This window comes from Perna viridis, chromosome 14 (genome assembly GCF_037379345.1).
Source record: "Perna viridis isolate PV_CMFRI_1.1 ecotype Kerala chromosome 14, ASM3737934v1, whole genome shotgun sequence".
Lineage (NCBI taxonomy): Eukaryota > Metazoa > Mollusca > Bivalvia > Mytilida > Mytilidae > Perna > Perna viridis.
Genome location: NC_142458.1, coordinates 6,643,146 through 6,667,180, shown reverse-complemented (window position 1 = coordinate 6,667,180; position 24,035 = coordinate 6,643,146). Strand labels below are relative to the sequence as shown.

General features: G+C 33.7%; 2 protein-coding genes and 2 pseudogenes across 2 annotated transcripts in view; 3 read left to right on the top strand and 1 right to left on the bottom strand.

The window, feature by feature from the left end:
- Positions 1–3,360: 3,360 nt before the first annotated feature.
- On the bottom strand, positions 3,361–21,629 carry LOC148597948 (perlucin-like). Its single transcript, XM_088560479.1, has 4 exons — positions 21,347–21,629; positions 6,096–6,181; positions 4,603–4,696; positions 3,361–3,786 (listed from the first exon to the last, which is right to left on the bottom strand). The coding sequence occupies exons 1-4, from the start codon at positions 21,627–21,629 to the stop codon at positions 3,566–3,568; spliced, it is 684 nt and encodes a 227-aa protein (XP_088416605.1). The 3' UTR covers positions 3,361–3,565.
- Positions 6,985–7,789, top strand: LOC148597950 (uncharacterized; annotated as a pseudogene).
- LOC148597949 (uncharacterized) lies at positions 8,846–11,822 on the top strand (annotated as a pseudogene).
- Positions 19,557–24,035, top strand: part of LOC148597947 (uncharacterized) — a 25,675-nt gene continuing 21,196 nt past the window's right edge. Inside the window, exon 1 of the mRNA XM_088560476.1 lies at positions 19,557–19,577. The gene's annotated coding sequence lies outside the window, so the exon portion shown is untranslated. The remainder of the gene's footprint in view (positions 19,578–24,035) is intronic.

The following is a 24,035-nucleotide window of genomic DNA, read 5'->3' as shown; positions in this document are numbered from 1 at the left end:
ATCTCGTTCTTAATAGTTTATGTGGCAGTCGATGAGAGCATTGGCGTTATCGACACCTTTTCTGGAACATAATTCCATTTCCAAATTTATATGTTCGATTTCACATCTCACCATATTCCATTCCCAAGTACCTAATACCAGTCTCTCCATTGCGTCACATATTCCATTCCCAATTGACTCATTCCTGAATGTCCCTAATTTATTTTCCATGAAAATGAATTATCAACCCCATTCAAGTACTCCATGATTTAACATCAGATTTGTAAATAATAATATGTTCTGTTTATCATTAACTTAAAAGAACCTTTTACATATGGAAGAATTGCTCCTATCGTGAAAATCACAACAAAATATCTACGTAGTAATGTACTTGTAAGTAAGATGGTAGAGTTGCCTCACCCCATTAGACTTCTTATATGTGTTATATACTTGGTGTGGCTGTACGTGTATACTGTCACAGATCCTCTATTGTCTTGCTTGATACCATCAGAGGTTGTCCTATTCAGTTACATATGTGCTAATGTTCGTAATCTAGATTTACTTACGAGGAAGTATCACTCGGTAAACGAAAGCTATATTTTTATATAGCCAAGCTGGCCGTGTGGTGTAGAGCGTTGGAGTTAGTGCAGGCGGTGTTGCCATAGATGTCAGAGAAGAGAAGGTGTTCGAATCCCACTGACGGAGCGACCAAATTCGCATCGCACAATTTGCAACCTAGAATCGATTCATATATATATATATATATATATATATATATATATATATTAATTTATCATATTTTTAATAACTATAATCAATAAATTATTAATACAGAGAGGCAAAAAGACATGTGGACAGTTTTTACCTTCCAAATGTAGTAATATTATAACACATCATGCAAAAGTTAGCCTTTTATGATTATCTACCATATGTTGAACAAATTAGGCCAGGAAGTTCTTTAACAATACCTTAAATGTCTGTTTATTATTGAAAATGACGACAAAATGCTAAAGTATTACCTGTTTAAAGTCTGGTGGTGAGCACATGGTAATCAACTATTGACCTGTGTCAGTTGTGCCTATGGTCGGCAAAATAATTGCAAAATATGTGTTCATTTAATAAATATCTGTCTGAAAAACAATCTAATTATTAGTTGTCATTCAGATTTGTTTTAGACCTAGACATTTCTGAGAAACAGCTTAATTGATATCTGGTTAAAAAATGATCAAGGGAAGTTAACAGGTGTACTTTTTAACGGTCTGAGTAAGGCATTTGTTATTAGTACTGTCAACCAGCTGAAAATGCATTTTCATAAAAAGAAATAAATTAAATTTTGTTTAAGATTTATTTATATTTCATAGTAATATTAAGTTTTGAAATGATCTGATACCAAAATATCATTTCCTGGATGCCGAAACAAATTGAAAAATAAACAAAAATTAAAAAAAAGTTATACAATTAAAGGTCTTTCCAGTGAATATTTCTTAATCCCAGTGTTTTTTTTTTTTTTTTTTCAGAGTAAGAAGTATCCAACCTTAGAGAGAAATGTAAAATAAAATACAATAATAAGAAAAAACAACATTTTCTCTTCGAAACTCTGAACCAAGTATTAATTCTTTTTGACGTCGTAACTGACACGTCCAGCTGAATATGAATCGTGGACCTTTTACATGTTTACTCATGTTGTTCTTACTAAATTTGCTTCAAGTTCCATTTTGTTAACATAAATGTAGAGATCCTAGATAACGATAAAAAAAATACCGTTTAAACTATCAAGTACATGATTGCCTGTATTACATACAATTTAAGACTGTAGAATTTGCATTTCTGATTATCAAGATCAATTGTATAATGTAGACCATAGTGGTATTGTGGATCCTGAAAAATTCGAAAGATCTTTTGGAGACAATCAGTCCAAGACTATTATCAGAATATAATACCATTGAAACCTATGATTTTTCAACACTGTATACTTCTATTCCACATACTCAGTTAAAACCCCGACTTAAAAACATTATACATCGTTGTTTTTCCAAAAAAAAATTGTACACTTAGATGCAAATATATAGTTCTTGGTAGAGATTCCTCATACTTAGTAGGAAAAAATTCCAAATCATCTTCCAAATATACAGAAGAAGATGTTTACAAAATGATGGAATTTTTAATCAACAACATATTTTTCTAGTGTGGAGAACGCAGACGCATTTTTCAACAAACAGTAGGCATTCCAATAGGAACAAATTGTGCTCCTCTATTTGCTGACCTATTCATTCACTGTTATGAGGCTGACTTTATAGCTGACCTGATCCGAAAGAAAGAATATCGTTTAGCTAGATCCTTTAATCTCAGTTTCCGCTATATAGATGACGTATTATCTTTAAACAATCCTAATTTTGTGTATTTGATACATCGCATCTAACCCGAAGAACTTGAGATGTAGGATACTACAGACACTGTAAAGTCAGATTCCTGTCTTACCCTACACTTAGAAATCGATGGTAAAGAAAAATTATTGACCAAACTTTACAACAAATGTGACGACTTTTCATTCAAAATTGTCAACTTTCCTTTCATCTGTGGCAACATCCCTTCAGCACCTGCGTATGGAGTATTCATATCACAACTCATACGTTATGCCAGAGCTTGACGAGACTACGCAGGACCTTTTGTATAGCGCTAGAATTCTAACAAATAGGCTTCTGGAGCAGGCTTATGTTGCTACAAGATTGAAGTCATCACTACAAGTTTTATGGCCGTCATTATGAACTCGTGGATCGTTACGGTGTATCCATCTGCGCCATGAAACTGATTTGTTCAACGTGTCATAGTTTTCCTTTCCTCTTTCGTCTACCCCGGACTTATGAGTTTATGAGTTAGAGAGTAATATATACAATAACTACACTGAACGATCATCCTTTTGTTCAACATGAGTTCAAACTATATCAGTACTTAACTTTAAGTATTGAACTGTGTTTAATTGCAGTTCAATACCATTGATATTTAATTAAAATGCCCTAAACACTGTCCCTATTTGATAGTGCATGTATGCCCCTTTTGACTTCCAGATTTATTTTGATCAATATCTGAAATATGTAATAAACAAGCAAATTATCATATGGACAAGTTGCGGGATAAAATATGGGTACCCCTATGCCAGTGTCAGGAAAATATTATGACTATGTTTGCTAATGTGAGAATTAAAAAAACTTCAAATAAGGACTGAAGTAAAAGGTCAAATACAATATTTACTATAGGTTCTGTGTAAGTTCAAATAAACTTCCACTCGGTGGTGTAGGAGTAGTAACGGAAAACCGATAGGTACCTACCTCTGTGTCCCCATATTCATAAAAGATAAAGTCTATGTATTGTTACGTGAAAACCCAAAGTTGATTCAGATACATATCTGATATGAGAAATACACAATAGGAATTTGTAAAAAAACATTTTATTAAAGATTATCGAATTCCATTCAATGGTTTACGATGAGTTATGGATGGAAGAAAGGACGAAATAAATTAGGAATGGATGAAGGATAGATATACACAATTATTACTTCGTTAGCCCACTTTGCAAGTTTTGTGTAGAACTAGACATAAATAACCATTTGACAAACGAATCCTAATTCGATATCACAAGCAGCGTCATTCCACTCATACGCCAATATTTTATTAACAGTCAAACAATGTTCCTTTCCTAAAGTGTTGCTTGGTTCTTTGCTATGCCAATCTGTCAGATTCAAGGATGATTTAGTGCTTGCCCAAATCCAAACAGACTCCTGTTCTTGATCAGTTGCTCCTAACCAATATGCTTAAAAAGAAAGTGCAAAGTGATAATGATATTGGTGGAAACTGTATGTGAACAGTTTTACAGAAACGAATAAAGGACAATGTCACTGAAATAAAAAAAACATAATTAAAAAGTCGATCATTTTACAATAATGCCAATCCTGTAAATATTGCTAATGTCAATATGCTGAACACGTTTTTCAAGTTTAAACTTTTATCAGCAGAATTACAACCAAGTGTATAAGAAGATCTGAATCCAAATATAAAAACTGCGCACGAAAACCTCACTACAAAATGTATCAATATAAGAAATCTGAATCAAGACAGTCCATCAAGTGCAATACACAAAATGCTTTAGTAAAAATATTTGACAAAAACTTGGTAAGCGAACTCTAATTGCAGGGCTTTAAGTCCATCAGCCGTACATCGAACCTATGGTCTTAAAATAGACAATACTATTTATATACATAAATATTTACTAAAGGTTTTGTGTAACATCAAAATAAACTTCGTCCACTCAGCGATGAAGGGGTAGTAACGGATAACAGATAGGTACCTACCTCTGCGTCCCCATATTCATAAATTCATTGTTACATGAAAGCCAAAATTGATTCAGATACAGATCTTATATGATAAAATACACAATGGGAATATACAATAAAGATTCTGTTAAAGTTTCATTAAATTCCATACAGTGGTTTATCATGAGATATGGATGGGAGGAAGGAAGAAAGAAAGTTGGAATGGAAGAAAGGATGGATACCCCTATTACTTCATAAATTGCATTGAACAAGTTACTACAGTTTGAGGACTATCATGTTACAAACATTTGACCTACTGTTAGCTTTATCCCGTGCTGTTGTCTTAATGAACTCTATGTCATCTTCAGTCATAGGTTCTGCAAGGATACTATTCTGTCCTTCACAGTATTTCTACGGATAAAGAAACAGCATCATATATTTTCCCAAATTGTCAAATTATATATAGAAAATGATTTATTAAGTAAATAGATATTTTTAGCAGATTTTTCATTTGACGATATCTTTCTTTTTTTTTTTAATAAAACGGACAATAGACATCACTTGAAAATGTCTATAGGAATCAAAAGATAAAATTGAAATGAACAAAAGGCGGTTCCCAACATTTATAGTTTCCAAACTGGTAAAAACTACATAAAAGCTAAAATATTATGTATTTGATATATAAAAATAAGAGATATGAAATAATTGCCAATGACAAAGACATCCATCGAATGCCAAACAACAACATTAAATCTTCTACAGGTGTTTAAGTCTTTAATGATGGGTAAAACCCATACCATAGAACAAGCTGTAAAAGGTCCCAAAATAAATGAAGTGAAACTATTCATAAAGGACGAAATTCGAAACATAATCTATAGAATAAAAAGTAAAAGGAATGACTATGAACTTTAAAAAAAAAAAACAAAAAAAAAACAACGACAACCACTGGACTACAAGATCTTGCCTTATGAGAGGCTTATAAAACATGTGGCGTAATTAAGCATGCTTGTGAGCGCTCAACCTCCCCCCTTATCTTGGAGAGTGGTGGGAAAATACAACAATAAAACGAACTATAAAAATCTGTTGAATATGAACAATTGACAGTGATCTGCATTTCAAAATTATACTCATAGGAAGTGGGAGAATTAAATTATCAGAAGTCAATAAAGAGGCCCGATGGTACGTTTTCAAAGTTTTTAAAGGGCCTTTTTGATCATATTTGATTTTAAAAACCAAAAGGATGAAACCATCTGATGTCTTCTGAAATTAGAAACTTATGACAAGCAAACTGTACTTGTCGACATATTGAGGTTAATCTTTTACTTAGAAAAAAATCCACTTCTCTCCTTTTAATTTAAAAAAAAAATTCTGTTACTATTTATCTTAGCATTTGACCTCGTTTTATCTTATCATCTGACCTCATCTTAAATTTAAAAAAAAAATTCTGTTACTATTTATCTTAGCATCTGACCTCGTTTTATCTTATCATCTGACCTCATCTTACCTAAGCACCTGACTTGGTTTTACCATAGCACCTTACCACTTATAACTTATCAACTGTACAAATGTTACCTTTCTGTCTAACCACGTTTACTTTAACACCTTATCGAGCTTCTACTATAGCATATGACACGCAAAGTGTATCTAGAAATCTGAATAGTCTACATGTAGATTTAGACCTTTGACTGAAAGAATGAATTCAACGACCTCATCTTTTAATTATTGAAGTTTTACTCTCCATTTTAGTAGCTGACCATGTCTTACCGTATCACATGACCATATCTTACCTTAACATCTGACCATGTCTTACCTTAGCACCTGACCACGATTTCCAGACGAGACTGAAGTAAAAACAAAAATCGCCATTTTGTAACCAACCACTTGGACATATTGGAGCTACAAAACATAAAAGTTGAATGCACCGTTGTGTTTTCATATTGTTTTCCTTTCGTCTTTCGTCTACCCCGGACTTGACTTTTTATGAGCAACTCGGCATGTGTTTCTAGAAAAGCAGAGGACGCTTACCCTACCGGTGCACCTGGTATATGCTCCCAGTTTTTAGTGGAGTCCGAGTTGCACATTTGCTTTTGTTACTTTGTATGTATAATTTTACTTTGTGTTTTTTGTTGTGTGTGTCTGTTTTCAATGTCTGGTCTTTTTCCCTAAATTACGTTCTTTTAATTACCGCTATAACCTTGGTTCCCTTGATTACTTTTTTTAATAAATGGTCTACTATTTCAAACTCAAATAAGTAACTAAAATTGCATGTAACAAAATATCCAGCTTTAATTAAGCTAAGTATGTTCGTTTTGTGTTAAGTATTATATCAATGCAAACATCGATATCATTAAGCTTTGCAACCCATGATTTCTTAGAATCTTAGGTGTATCATAAGGAAAGTACACATTGTTTTGATCAATCTACAATTGGAAATTCCGTTACCCGAACGTAACCATTAATTACAAATAGAGAACTTTTTTGTAGTCCCAATCGATTAATTTAATGCAGCGGTTGGGAACTTGTGGATATGTTTAGCAATCTTTTGCGAAAATTGTAAAATCATAATTTTATATAAAATGGAGGGGGCTTTCACTAATAAAATAAAACAATTGACTAGAAAATTTTGTAGGCCTTATCGTGATAATAATGGAATAATATTCATGACTGTCTGTAGGTCAAACCTTTTTATGAGCAAACGTGAGTATGGTAGTTAAGTCGTTAAAACTGTTATTAAAAATCGCACATGTGGAATATGTAAATGGTGGAAAAGAAATAGGCCTGACAGAAAGCCAAAACCACACAGATGTGTATGGAACCATAAAGGATCAGCAAGGCTGATGGAGAGTCAGGCCGGAATGCAGGCTATCAATGAGATGATGGAGCAAGGAACACCTGTGAAGACATTTCAGGGAGATGGGGATAACACTTTTGTAGCAAGGCTGAAAGCAGAACTTGGTTTATCAGTTGCAAAAAAAAATTGGATTAGAACCATACAGTTAAAAATATATCTGCTAAATTGTATAGTCTTCAGAAAACTGACAAAGATGTTAAACTCTGCAGCTTGGTAATAAGACATTTGACCAAATCACACAAATATGTCTTTGCCAAAAACCAGGGTTGCCCAGATGACCTGAAAGAAAACCTAGAAGCCTTGACATCTCACCAATTTGGAGATGTTGACCTCTGTAAACCCCGATTATGTGGCTATAAAAGAAAACCTGGTATAAAATATCTGCACAGAAGTTTACCATACAAAGCCCCCCTTAGTAATACAGTACTAAAGGAAAAGCTTCAAAGATTTTTGAGCCAGTGATTGCCAAAGCAGTTGTTTATTCAAATTTAGGGTCCAGCCAAGCATGTGAACATGCTAACAGAGCAACATCTTTACATGCTCCCAAACATCTTCACTATGGAGAGAGTGAAAGCGTGGATTTCCGTGTCAAAGCCTCAGCTGCTTGCATTCATAAAGGGAGAAAGTACTTATCTGAGGTTAAGAAGATATAAACTTCTATGCTAGTTTTTTTTTCAAGCATGTTATTACCTATTGTGGTTTCAATAGAGAGCATGATTAAGAGAAAACATTATTATTTTATAATAATATATATAATATTGTTAAATTGATTTATATTTATGTTCCAGTTCAAACTATAATTCTGCATACTTTTTGTACAAATGTAGACCTAATGAAAGACGTCTTTTTTAACAATATCTATTACATGTATTTCAACTTACATGTAAAAAATAATTATCTTAAATCGTTTGATTTTTTTCGATGACATGAATTTTGCAATGTTTTTTTTTAAATTATGTCACACCATAACTTTTAAATCGAAATGCATTGAAATCACTGGTCCTTTGCCAAAATTCCGTTTCGTGCTTTGTTGCAATTTTACGTCACTGTCATGTACTACAGGTCTACAGAGAATAAAATAAGTTATACAATTATGCAATTTGTAAAATCTGCGTTCCTATATGCTAACATTTACAATAATCAATGACTGATGCTATGTTTGATGAAATTAGCTTTATTTCTGTTTTCAAAGAAATAAGAGGTCTTGAAATATGAGGATATTTACTTACTGAAATGCCTACATTAAGCTAGATTTTTTTACATTTTGAATCATATTATACATATATATACCAAATATCTAAACTATTCATACCATGCATATGGGACCGCTTCGGTGGTATCATGCTCACCATAAGTGTACATTTTGTGAGATTGATCACACTAAAGACTTTAAAGTTAGTAGATACTGCTATCTACATGTTAGTCAAAAACAATGCATGCAGGAGAAAGAATAAAGATTTGTTGGTTACAAGTCAAAGCTAGCACAACAAAGATCTGATTCGGCATGTTATACTATTTCAAAGTACAGTCTGTTTGTTCAAACATACATTCTTAACAGATCTGTTAAAGAACAATCAATAAAGGTCATTTATATATATGCAAGACGTTGGGCAAGGAGAATATGCATGAAATTATTCAAAATTTATTCCCATTTATTTTCTGACGGTCAGAGCAAATATCTTCCCACACATTGTGCAGATAGCAGCAAAAGAACACAGGACACAGATTAATTTCAGTCGATATGTGTCTCCTGAAATGCCAATGTCAGATGAAGCTGAACAAGTAACCTTTTTTTTTAAATGGGTAGAACGTGATTTTTTTAATATTAGGGCTGCCATATCAGATTTTTTTTCTTTGGTTAAAAAGTTCAATAATGTTTTACTTGTAGCACATAATGGGAAAAGTTTTGATTTTCGAGATTTGTCAACAGCTGTTTATAATTGTAGAATGTTTGATAATTTTACAGAAACTGTGGTAGATCTTGTAGACTCGTTAGCTTTATTTTGATCACAATTTTAAAAAAATAGGAAAATACAGTCAACCTTATCTAGCACAACATTTTTGTAAGGAAATCTATTATGCACATAATGCAGAAAATGATGTAAATATGCTTGACAAAATACTTATTGCAGCAAATATAACCTCTGAACAACTGTTTAAGTACTAATATCAAACAAATAGTCATCTGATACAGGAAAACGTCATCAAGGCAAAATCTAAGAACTTGCCAAGTTTTCATCCCATTATTGCTAGTGGTGTAATGCAAATGGCAACAGCAGAGAACATTGCTGGGTCAGGTTTAAGCTGTGTACATTTAAAACTTATATATGTTCGTAAAGGAGAGGATGGTCTTCTTGATGTTCTGATGTCAAAGAACATTTTTGGAAAACCAAGGGTTTCATATGATCAAAAAAATAATGTTGTCTGTGCTAAAAAATTATGCAAGTTTTTTTTTTTAAAATGTTCATTGGCTCATTTGAACCATAGAGTTCTGTACATGTCATTTAGGACTTATATATCCCATTCTTTGGCAACATCCCTTCGGCTCCTGCGTATGGAGTGTTCATAACACAACTCATACGTTGTGCCAGAGCTTGCCGAAACTACGCAGACTTTTTGTATCGCGCTAGAACTCTAACAAATAGGCTTCTGGAACAGGGTTATGTTGCTACAGGATTGAAGTCATCACTACAGAAGCTTTATGGTCGTTATCATGAACTCGTGGATCGTTATGGTGTATCCATCAGCACCATGAAAACTGATTTATTCAACGGGTCATAGTTTTCCTTCCCTCGTTTGTCTACCCTGGACTTGACTTTTTATGAGCAACTCGGCGGGTGTTTCTAGAAAAGCAGAGAACGCTTACCCTATCGGTGCACATGGTCCATGCTCCCAGGTTTTAGTGGAGTCCGAGTTGCTCATTTACTTTTGTTGCTTTGTATGTATGATTTTAATTACTTTATGTTCTTTGTTGTGTGTGTCTGTTTTCCATGTCTGGTCTTTGTCCCTGGATTACATTCTTTTGATTACCGCTATAACCTTGGTTCCCTTGATTACTCTTTCTATATCTATAGTTTGAAATAGTGATACATGTAAATGCATACTTGCAAGAATATGAATTCCAAAATGCCTTGTGTTGGAGGTTAGACTTTGACCATTACCTAATGACTTGTCACTACCAGTATTTGTACATTGTTTGTTATTTAGTATACAGTATTTTCCCCTATCATTTGGATAAGGTATATACATGTCATAATATTTCTCAGGTGTAAAACTGTCAATAGCAAGGATCAGTTGATAAAATTATTTAAAAAATACACACAAAAAAGGGAAATTGTTATAAGATTTTAGCCTTTAAGGTGATCTTAACCTTTAACCTTTTGGTTGCTAAATGTCCTTTTAATGACACACTATGCATACTTAAAGTATTGTGAAAAAACAAAACAGATAAACTGAAACTAGACACCAAAAAAAAGAAATGTATAATTGATTGCCAGTCTACACCTCACGACAATGACCTTATCATTACGAATCTTAATTCATAGAAATTGGCACGGTAAAAGTCTCTAAATTTTTTTACAACATAACCAATAACTAAAGTTATTTTTAATGCAAATGTTGAGTGCCTAAAAAAATGTTGTATTTCTGGACCCTTTAATTTCGGAGGTTTTGCCTATTTAGCCTTTTCTTCTACTCCTTTTTTTAGTAACAACCATATATGTCTAAAAATAAAACAACCTATAGCTATGAAAATTTTATTAGTTTCAATTGATAAGAACATCCTTATGGTTTCTCTTGAGGTATATAGTAGTATATTAAATTAAAGTGGTAACTGTCATTTGAACACTTCTGGTACCCCCTACCCTCCAAAATATGTCAAAAAGGGGGGGATGGTATAACCAATCCCTGTGCTTATACCTTGAACATTATGTTTTAGAAACGTTATATTCCGTAAAAATCACTGACACACGTACATGGTAGTAATCGTCCCGAGCCACGTGCGCCATCGTGTATGAAAACAAACAATAACAATCGTCAATGAATGAAACATTGTACCTGTTCATAAGTGAACACTTTGGCCTTCTAATGCAAACAAATATTTTCATATCTAACATCGTTCTACTTAATTCGCCCTTTCCTTCATTTTATATTGCCATCTACCTATTTGCAAAAGTAAAACATATTGATGTTCAGGTTTGTTTAAGCAAAGGCGTGTTTACTCTTGTTTAAGATCCTTTGTTATCTTTGAAAGTATTTATTATTTTGGATTGATGTTTTTCACTGCTGCATTTCGCCATATCCGTTTTTTTCTACCGGACTCACCTGAGGTACCCCGTTACAAAGCCAGTATCAAACATTAATTACCTGATATTATGTGTATAAAAATTAAACCAAGCTTTGAACACCAGGAGCACCAAACTCAAAGCACACCAACAACAATTACAATGTAAGAGTCAACACCAGATGAACTCACAATATAAAACAACAAAGGAACTGAAATTACACACAGATGAATGAACAACACTACTTCACAAATTTCAGCGGTTACAGTACCTGTATGGGATAAACTTTCCATTTTATAGGGTATGGGGCATGGGGAATGAGGAAAGGATAGGGAGGGCAATGGGGAATGGGACAAAGGGGAATGGGGCAATAGGAATGGGGCGAGGGAATAATTCTGATTGATTAATCAAAAATAATTGTTCTGCCTTTTTCCACAAGCAACGTACCTATCATAAATTTGTGACAGCAATTTAAAGAATTTTTTCCTATCATATTATATGATTATATAATTTCTAAACATATGCCTTTTTTTAAATTTGGATCGAAATAATTTTGTGTCGGAGACACTCGCATGATTTTAATATTGACAAATTTAAGACATTAATACTACAAACGTAAAAACAACTAAAATTTATTAAATTGTGAAGATTTATAGGATTTAATGAAACAGAGATTCTAAAGAAAAGTAAATGACAGTGTTTTGAAATGCTGAATGTACATGCATGTTGTGTTGGTTCTGAAACCATACGATACTGTCACTGCCTCTTGATATATTTTATACAACTGCAAAACAAGTACTATAGTATACAGTTTTTGTCCAAGGAAACATTTTGCAGGCTACAAATGTATATAACTATTCAGAAGTTGATACAAATTGTTTGATACAAGATTTAGTTGGAATATTGATTTTAAAGTGTTAACTGTGAGTCAGTATCGATGGACTTAGTCTTAAAGTCCTTCATATACCGGTATTGTAATTTTATGTCGAATGTTATCTGTTAAGTACCTGCAAGTGGGAATTTTTTTTCCATTATGCAGTTTTATTCTCCTTTGCTATAGAACTGTTTAACTAGGACTAATGTAAAAACAAAGACCTCACACACTACTAATTTGGTCCTGAGGAAGCAATAGTAGTATCCGGTTGATGATTGCGACACTCATATTTCAGTCAAAAATCTTCAAAATGACATATTTTAGCAAAGTGTATGTTTGCACACACTTTTAATATACCTATTATTCTACAATTATATTCAAAGATGTTCATATTGTCTATATCAGTATTATGTCGATGGCTATGATATATATATTTCAGATAAAATTCTTAAAAATGAGATATTTTTTTTTTTGCAAATTTTGTCACATGTGATGCGTGTTTTGACAATTTTTACATTTGAAACAATAATATCAGTCCATCGTTGAAATTGAATTTGTTTGTACCCATACAATTTACAGAAATATGTTATTTTGTGGAACTGAGACTGAATATGTATACATTTGGAAAAGTGTTCCTTATTTTGAATTTGAAATAAAACAAGAATATTCATTTTTAAGAATTATTTTAGAAATTAAATTCAATCACATTTCATATACATTTATCTATATTTTTGAGAACATTTTCGATGATTTTTTTCTCATGCAGCTCGGAGTGGCAGTAATACATGTAAACAATGCAAATATGGCGTGATTTCGGTAAATCTTTAACTCGGCGGCGGGATTCTATAATCAATATTGATTGCACAAAACCTTTTGCATCCTAATTCATTATATATGTTTGATAAAACATTTATTGATTTTTTTTTTGAAATAAGTCGATGCAATGGGAATGGGGCTATTGGGAATGAGGTATGGGGCAATGGGGATGGAGCAATGGGGAATTGGGCTATGGGGAATGGGGTATGGGGCAAGTGGAAAGTTTATCCCATACAGGGACTATAACTCAGGTGTTTTGAAGACGGGAAGGGTCAGTAGTAAGTAAGGGGTACCAGCAACAAGTCATCATCGTATGTAAGAGAATTAATTTCATTTTTTTTTAATTGAGGATTTCACACGGGGTGCTGAGCATTATGAATAACAAAATGTTGCCGTAATATATCTGACTTTCATGTGCATTTAGCATTCGAAGTAAAAAATGTACTAGTAATAGTCATCCAGTGTATTTGCATCCTTATACCTTTATAATATTTTAAATTTGATAGTCAAATAATGTTAAAGCAAATGAAAAGGGGATATAGCAAATATAGGCTACATGACGGCCGGCGTAACTCAAACCCTTCCCGCCCCCTGATTTCGGCGCGCCAATTGTATCACTAAGTATTAAAAATTGCAGTTAACTTGTCATGAAAACAATATTAGAGTCTCTACTTTGCTCTGAAAAGCATTGGCATCCTTTACAATGTAACTAGGAAATGGGTCAAAAACAAAAATGGCCCGTTAACCGTAGACACAAAATAGAAATGCGGGAACCTGAAATCGCATCCAATGATATGGGACCCCATACTGAAGTTGCACACCAAATATCATGTTGCTATAACTTCTAAGAAAACTGTTAATAAATTATTTTCCTCGTTCCATCTGTTTTCGGCAGATGTTAGCACAAAAATTCTATATAAGAACATTATAAAGTTGTTATATTGGATGACATAAAACAACAAATGTTCAGAGAATAAATATTATAGTAAAATTCGTTGTTTTACGCAATGATAAAAAAATGGACGGATTCCAAATCTGTAAGGTATTCTGGGATTGATATTGCTCATGACGTTTCTGATTGGTTAATATGTAGCGCAGCGTTGCTAACAAAGACAAAAGTTCATCCATCCTAGTTTTGTCGTTTTATTAATTTTGGATTGCTAAAAATTCTTGCGATATTAGAACTAGTGATAAGTAAAATTTGCCGTTGCGATTGATGGTTGAATTGTGCCAAAAATGTATAAGGTTAAGGTTTGTAATAATTCAAAATATATCCCAATATATTTTGCACGCCAAACGATGATAACCAAGGAAATGTAAATCGTGGATACGGAAAGCTTTACTTGATTTCTTTGGTTTATGTGTAAGACTCGTAAGTGGGAACGCCGAAGTGCGATGGTCAACGCTGAAGTACGTTGGATGTCTAACGCAAATGCGCGGAAGTGCGTTGGTATACCCCATTCAAGGTCCCCACGAAATTTTACGTGCATAAGCGCGTACGATGTTATAGAGAAAAACAAAAAAACTGAAAGGAAAGCCATGAAAGTAGCCAGTACATTGTTGCCAGTATAAACAAACGTAGCATGCTTCATTACTAATTTAAGTGTTGATATTTCATGTATTTAATGCAGTATCAAAACTTAAAAGATACGTTACGATACTCGAGGTAATTCGAGAAACATAAACTGCTATGGGTTCCAAAAAAAAAGTGGATACTGAAAGTCGTATTCCATGCATCATGAAAACTATAATAGAGATAAATAAAAGATTTACCGGGACAACTTTATTATTGTATTACAAATCTGAAAAATGCTGCTTTTTTATAAATATGATATCATGGATTTTTACCTTTAGAAAAAAGTAAGACATGCCTTCACAACGAATCATGGAGGTATTCTATAGTTGAAAGGCGAAATAGAAACTGCAATATACGAGTTCAAGGAAAATATTAGAATGTCGAAGACACAAATTTAGTTCCAGTGGACCAGACTAGCACGTTTCTCTTCATATTACGTACAGTCCGTTCATCCATCAAATCTAGACCTCTGTAGCATCAATCAGTCTTTGATAACCTTAGCCACAGTGTATAGGACGACACACGCGCAGAGAAAAAAAAACGCCGTCTTATACTACATTACATTTGTATTAGCAAATTCTACAGGTACTATCGATCATATGTGTTTTATGTAGCACATGTAGTTCATATGCTAAAACAGAAGTCTTAGAGCTATCCACAAACGTTCTAGAGCTAAGCTTGTCAAAAATTTGTTCATGTTAAAGAGTACTTGTCCTTCTAAGAGAGACTACCAGTATTGTCGTTCAAATTTCCACTGGATGTAGGAAAAAAATTATTAATTTTGTTTTTTTTTAATTTCCTCAGTAGTTGGAAGTATGAACGAAATGAAAGCAAAGGTTGTTTCTGATTGCATGTATACTAATATCATATCTGTCGAATTTTTAAGATAATCGTATCTTTACAGTTTCAACGGAAAAAATCTACATGATAGTCCAAGTATTTCAGCGAAGCACAAAAAAACGCACCTCCGTGTAATAGCCAACGCATTTCCGCGTTGCTATTGACAGTCAAAAATCATGTCTAACCATCGTAGTTCAGCGTGATCATAAACGCACTTCGGCGTACTACCATCGCACTTCCGCTCGACCATCGTACCTCCGCGATCCATCGCTGTTCCGAGTCTTACATATATACACTAGAAAGTGAATGATTGCAGTGGATACTGTTATCAATAGGTTTCTATCCGGGGACAGTTTGATAATGTGTCAGCGTTCACACACTACTGAAGTGAGTGTTTCCGGTCATACCATAACTTAACCACAGTCATTGACTTTACGCTTAGCTTTATAAACTATTTGATATACGTTTTATATGATGTAATATGAACTTGTAAGGTCTATTTAAAAGTTGTAATAAATCTGTACATTTAAATTTGGTATTTTGTATACAGTAAGAAACTGCATATATATAAAACCAAATTTAGATATATTTAAGATAGACGAATTCGGAAAAGTGATATGAACCAAGGAAAAAATATGGCACGTACGCCTAGCTCAGATAAATGGTGGCTCAGCGTTGGGATATGTCATTTATTGAACTATATCAAATAAGTACTATTAGTGAAAAAGGCGTAATAGTTTGTTTGTTTGTTTGTTTGTTTTTGTTTGTTTGTTTTTTTTTTGTATGACCCCGCACAAGGTGGTAAACTCAGTGCGGACCAGTTGTATAGGGAAATTATCATGTTAAAATTCTTAACGCCACAAATAACTCGTCATGGACTTGGGCATTGATATTAACAGCCGCTTTGAATGTAAACAACTTACAGACGTTACGGTTTGTGAGAAAGCTGTCAGGCAGGTCAGTCTGTAAGGAAGGTTGGGAACTAAACCAAAGCTTGCTAAATCAACGCATATTTTCTGCATCTATTTGTGTTCCGGTACAAAATGCACACCCATCAAATATGATATGTCATACAAAGACGTACTGACAATAATTCTGACTTTAGACAGTCAATTGTGACAAACAATTTTGACACAGATTTTCATCAGCCGCACACAATCTGGCACCCAAGGCACAAAATACAGTGAAGCCTGCCACATGTAAGAGTAAAAGCCCATGATTGGATTAAAAGAGTCATTTGGACGCATGTGCTGAGATCAAATTTTGATCTTTTTGATCAAAGGGTTATACCTTGCATTTTCTTTGTTAGGACAGGCTCAGGAATTTTTTGGGAAGTCTACTCCATGCTTCAAGACATTTTCATGAGATTGTTCGATCTCTGATAAAAGGGTTTTCATCTAGCCAAACAAAAATAGCTATATAGAACACTGCTACGCGAAAGAAGGCAAAGGGAAACCGAGACCCTACCTGAGTTAGGGTAATGCATACGTTCTGGCGTTCCCGAAACTCTTACCGAGGAACAGTTTGTTGACTCTGACATGCGACAAAGCTCGAAGCGTTCATTAAAGCCGAGAGCAAACGGGCAGAATTACAGAGTAATTTACGTAGCATAGGTAGAATCTCTGCATCGGAGAATACAGATGGTCTATGGGTCAGTACGGCTGCACTTTTAAAGAATATGGAAGAAGCCATGGTTAATTTGAAGAATAAAATTTAATAAAACAAGAAATCCTTTAACAAAAAAAAATCCTATTAAGGAAATTTCAGAACCGGTTGACACAAAGAAAAGGAAATGGTTACAGACCACTTACAAGACCTTTATGACGATAAAGCAAACAGTCCGAATCATCTTGATAATATGATATAATATTTCATTAACTTGGAAAATGCAATGCAATGCGGGAATCACCTTGCATAGTTTCTCGTATTCTGCAGTCTAAATATGACAAGGCTAAATCACAAAGGTGATTTAAGTAGAGAAATAAAGATTTATCAACCCCATTTTTCATTGACTACAACAGGTTTAATAAGGTCAAAAATCAAAGATGTATACCTCTCTCCCTAGAATTGTCGACCCAGTTAGACAGATAGAACTTGAGCCAAAGATCTGCCCGAAAACAAATTTTGTTACAAGAAGGGGTCATTTCAATTTCAAGTTATGTGTGTGACTTTTGCAACTCACCGGCTACATTCGAACGGCTGATGGAAAGTGCGCTGGCATAACTCCAAAGGAGTATTTGTTTTATTTAGATAATGTTTTCATCGATAGCATCTTCTTTATGAGATGGTGATGAACTTAACAAGTGTCTTTGAGAAACTCTCCAATGCATGGCTAAAACAGCAACCAAGAAACTTTTTACCTGTTTGTTAGAAAGGTTGAATATTAGGGTCATGAAGCTTACGGTAGAACACTGTGTATCTACAGACCCATAGAAAAACAAATCTTCGAGACTTGCCTGAACCAACTTCTGAAACAGTGGTAAGATCATTGCTGGCTTCTTATCACATATCATTCATTGTAAACTTCGCCAACATAGCCAAACCACTTCATAAACTAACACCGAAGGGTCAAAACTTTTCATGAGTGGTAACATTCGTGCGACAAGTTAAAACTACTTAATCAATGTCCCAATTCTGGTACATCCCGATTTTTAAAAGCCTGTTTTACTTGATTCAGTAGCAAGAAGTCATAGTATAGGTGAGGTGATTCTACAAATGTTTATTCAATAGTCAGGAAAGAGTAATTTCTCATACAAAAAACTGAAACAAAATACTGTATTATCAGAAAGAAACTTTTGGCTGTTGTTTTTTAAACACTATCTTTTAGGCAGAATTTGTTTTAGTTAGGACTGACCACAACTCTTAAGAATCCAGAAAGGCAAACGTCAAGGTGGCTAGAGAAGTTTCTGTACTAAACAGTGACAGTGCAATTTGTCGTTATCAGTTTTGACAAAACCTGTTCAGAAAAGACATATCTGTTTTTGATAATGACCACAAATTTTCAAAAGCTAAAGAATGGTTAGTATCAGACAGCAAATCAGCAGCCAAAATTGTGAAAACTGCGCAAATTTAATACAATCATAAATTATAAAATAGACTCTCTCAGTCTCTCTGACCGTTGTTTGCGATATTTATATTAACTGTTTCCCTTATCATGCTTCCTCGACAATTGTAAAATGAATTGGTTTATTAAGTAATTTGTTTTTCTGTATACCATCGTTCAACTTGGGTTATATCATAGTAAAGATAAAGAGGTGTTAAGAAAACACAAAGCAAAGAGTAAAACAGCATATCTTTTTGCCTGACGTGTCAAATGACTTTGTCAATATATAGCTGGGTGTGAGAAGTGTTGGAAGAGAAAGCACCCCTAAAAGCCCTTGAGTGACTGGGATAAACCACACCCGTATATCTTGATGGCTGCTCGGACCACTGAGCACAAAACGACTGAACTAAGTCCGAAAATGCTCGTTCTGTGTTCTGACGCTACCACACCTGTGGACCTCGTGTATTTTAATGCCTTCCGTTTTGAGATCTAGTCGAACTTGCAGAGGAACCGATTTGTCCAAGAAAAAATGTGAAACCTTCAGCGCGATTCGCTGATTATGATATGTAATATAAAACGCTTAATTTTTTTGTACAAATGAGATATGTTTTTCTTTCGGTTCATATGAATCTTGTTTTTGAAATTTGTGGAACAACGTTGCTTGTATATTTTATAATCAATTAATTACAACGTTGTTGAACGTATTGATATATATATAAATATACAAAGGTTATCTGATCTATTTACATTTAATGTATTTAGAAACAGTTCCTTACTATCTCCTCTGTTTTGCGTGTGGGAAGTTGGAACATCTCTGATAAGCAAGTATATGTGCGTCTGGTTCATTTAATGTGTCCTATGATTCGATACGATATTGCCAGGAACTGTGTCAAAGTGGACGGTTTCGTAAAAGTTTGTTTAAAGTTTGCATTACGGCTCATGCGAGGCCGCGTGTAATCGGAGGCGTGGGTATGCGACAAAAATGGCTTATAACATCTCCAAGAATTAGGTTTGTAAACATTTTAAATATCCCGATCTATGTAGTTCGGTCTTTACTTAGGGTAACAAAGGAAATGTTTATCATAGATACGGAAAAACTTCATATTTCCTTAGTTAATACTCAGTAAAAAGTGAATGATAGCAGTGGATAGTGCTATTAATTGATCTCTATCAAGAAACAATTTGAATATATGTATGTTTATCATCATTTGAAAGCAATACATCTTCTACCTTACGTTTAACTTACAAAAAGACAATAATTCCGCTAATCTCTTACGAAGTCCGCCCTTGTAGTATATAAAGCATAAAAAAACTAGGAAATGACAGAACATGGTTTTGCTGAGTCAGGGTTCACATACCACTTTAGTAAATGTTTCTGTACATTGAAATTTGGTAAATATATACAGTTTCTTTAGTAGACGAATTTCAGAAAACAGGTATGAACCGAGGTTCATTTTTATAAGGAAAATTATAGCGTGTTCGCCCTCATCGTTACTGTAACCTGTTTTCTAAATTCTATATGACGTCACAACTTTATGTAAGAACAAAGAAAAAGTAGTCGAAGCTTTCGAACAGACAGATGTTTTTAAACAGTAACCACAATACTGAATAGTAACCTAATAAAATATAATATTACACTTATATGACAAAATTGAAGTCCCGCCTTATTAAATATTGCCAAAATAGACAGATGTTGGGTGCATAATCTGTAAAATCTGTCTGTTCGAAAGCTTCGACTATTTATTCTTTGTTCTTACATAAAGTTATGACGCCATAGACGGACGATCTCTTTTTTCTGCAATTTGTGATGCTAAATGACAAGTGACCGAATATTCTAGAGAAACCACTGAGAAAAAGGTTACTTTTGAAATTAGAATTTTGCAAAACTTTGTCTCGTATTATCTAATTATATAACTAGTTCACCGACAGTTGTTTGTTATGATGCTAAATATAACTGGAATTGATATCTTCAAATTGCATTTAATATGAAACATATAAGAGTGTCGTGCATTAATACATGTTTAAACTCGTATTTCTCCTATAAAGGTTGGGTCAAATACCGTCGTTTAACATTTTATTACACGAATAAATTCTTTTCTGTTTTCTGATTGGTATAAAAACTCTAAGTCTAGGTAGTGGTTCAAACCCGCTCAAACACAATAAATTCTTTCCGCTTGCACGGTTATGCTTAAAGTAGATCAATAGCGGTCGTGCGGAATATATCGTATGGTTTTGACTTAATAAAAAACAGAATACGAATGATTCATATAATCACACAATTAATGACTGGTATTAGACGCTATCACGATTTACCAGCATAAAATTGTTACATTCACATACAACTGAATGTGTTTAGCATTTTCTCGGGTTGATAAATCCTGATAGCGATTCATTTCAAAGTCATAAAGTACCATTCTGTGTACAAATTGGGCAATAAGTGGTACATATTTTTTTGCCTCAAACATATTCAATACATCTTGAAAACAATAGAAAAGCAATTTAAATTTATCATAAAGCATCTGTGACTTAGACATTTTTTTATTGCTTATATTGGGTAAATGTGCGGGAAAAAAGTTCCCGCTATTTTTCTACGGTGCATTTCAACTAAATTTGACCTGTCGACATCTTAAAAAGGCAGTTTTAGCAAACACTTTGGAGGTAAAAATAATTGGATAATGAAATAAAATACCTGCATTTTTTTCTATTTCATATGCAACACATTATATTTACTTTGCCTGATTCTTAGACAGAGAATTACCCTATGGTATAATATCTTACCATTCTTTTTGACGGGTAGTAGTAAATGTATCCCAATAAATTGTCCTGTCTCAATTGAGGGAGACACGGAGTACAATGAACAAGAATTATTCAATTCAGCTGCACAACATGCCGAATGAGCATTGCATAAATAAGCGCATTTGACAGCAGAATTGGTTGATAAAGTTACCAAATGACTTTTACTTGAAAAAATGTTAGTATTTATATCGATAGAGAAATGCTTCGCAAATACAAAGGAAAAAGTCCGGCACAAAATAATGAAATTAAACACGTCCGACATCATTCATTCCTTTGTAGATAATGAACTTATCTACGTTGCATATCGAAAGCAATATGCTAGACTGAAAATATGAATTATACATTTTGTTTAAATCATTCAAAGAAAGTTAAACGAAGATTTTAACAAAATATGTAATATATATTCCCAGTCAATCATGCATTAGGCATGTTAAAATAGATGTATTGACAATCTTCCATGATACCGGAGATCGCAGTTTATATATTGTCTTACAGCGAAAGCCAGACTAATTTGATGTTTCGGTAAAATGTAATCAATTAGATAACCTGTTCTAGGTGACCTGTCATTCATGCTTAGTCTTTTTCATTGGTAATAACAGATCAGAATGCGTATTTTTGAAATCCTAGGTTATAGTGGACATATTTCCTCTCCAGACAGGCAGAGGGTGCATATATCATGTATATGTCGCGCTTCTTCGGTTCTTACATGTACAATAATGATATTATTATTCAATACAAATTTTTGAACTCATTAAAAGAGGGTATGTACACAATAAAAAAAAAACTTACAATTGTAGACACTCAGGGACTGACCAATAAGGGGAAGAGGTGTCCGATCCGGAAATTTTGTAAAGGTGTGTGTGTGGGTGAGTGGGGGTCCAGACTACTAATTTCTGCAAAAATATTAATAGAAATTAACGATATTGTCCAACAAAAACGAAAGGGTTCAAAACTCTGGAATTATCTAGATACTCAATACTTATACAAGTAATGGCGTATTTGGAAGTTTTATCATAGCTGTAGCTAAGAGTACATTGTATAAGTTGTTAAATGTAGAATGGTCTCTCCTTTGGTAATGAAAGGTTACTCCTTTAAACACTTGAACTGCCTATGGACATTGAAAGAGTAGTCAAGGGAACCAAGGTTATAGCGGTAATCAAAAGAATGCAATCCAGGGACAAAGACCAGACATGGAAAACAGACATACACAACAAAGAACATAAAGTAACTAAAATGATGCATACAAAGCAACAAAAGCAAATGAGCAACTCGGACTCCACTAAAAACTAGGAGCATGGACCAGGCGCATCGGTAGGGTAAGCGCCCTCTGATTTTCTAGAAACACCCGCTGGGTTACTCATAAAAGGTCAAGTCCTTGGTAGAATATAAATGATTGGCAAATTTTGGAGAACAATTAACAAACGACAATTTTGCACCCTAGTTTACAGTCGTGTGGTTCTAGGTCGAAATTGTGGTCTTTTCATTTCAATTATAAGATGATAAGATATAAGATGATTTTCTTTGGGATAGGGGCTCTTTTTAGTATGTTTATCAGTAAATTAATATTCATATCCACGCTACGGTTACGGATTTTTAAACAGTAACCACAATACTGAATAGTAACCTAATATAATATAATATTATACTTATATGACAAAATTAAAGTCCCGCCTTATTAAATATTGTCCAAATAGTCAACCTATCCTTACCAACCCAAACCTGAGAAAACCAAAGCCAAATACATAAGTTTTCATAGATTGATGCGCAGTTTTGAAAAGTAAATATGAACGCTAAGCAAATTTACTGTAACACACATATGTGCAAGTTTCGGGTAAATTTGCACATGCGCAAATTGGCTAACGTATGAAAATTTTCGTCATAAGATCGGGGTAAAAGAAGAAAACTGATGTAAGAGTGAATACAAGACTTTCATGTTGTAGGTTAAAATCATTGTTTTGCCATTTTTTTTTCTATTTAGAGGAACTATAGGAAGTATATCAAACTGGTTGGGTTGTTTAATGTCAGTTACAATATTTTTCCCGGTTGGATTAGAAATTAAGTGGTTACAACTTTTTATCTGTGTCGATTAATATGGAGTAGATATTGCCTATAAGCATGCACGGCATTTGTTATTGATCAATATGAGATTTCACTGTAAATGACAAATAGTTGTAGGCACATTCATGAGCAGTACTTCGTCAACAGAGAACATCGATTATTCATATTTATTCAATATAATTTTATCATCAATATCAAATAAAATTTAAATGTGTGTTTTGAACAGCATTTGCATTTGTCCATTCACCTATATTTTTAAATAGTTATTGGGGACACTTATTGTAATTTTACATTCTCTCCGCCATATATCATTTTCGGGCGATGATTATTTGTTCTCATCATTCTGCAACCCACTAATTCGCACGTGCATGTTACCTTATAGCTCTCCGCTTTTGTCATATAAGTTTTGCGCCTTTTAGATTCGTAACATTCTCTTCCATTTAATATCGGTGTGATTGATTGATTGTTGGGGTTTAACGCCCGAGCAGCAATATTTCAGCTATATTCAAGCGATTTGTCGGTGTGAAAATTAATCTTAGTTTCAGAATCGTTATGTCTAACAAAATTAAGTGTTGTAGATCGTTTTTAGAGCCAGCTCTTCGTTAGCTTTTCT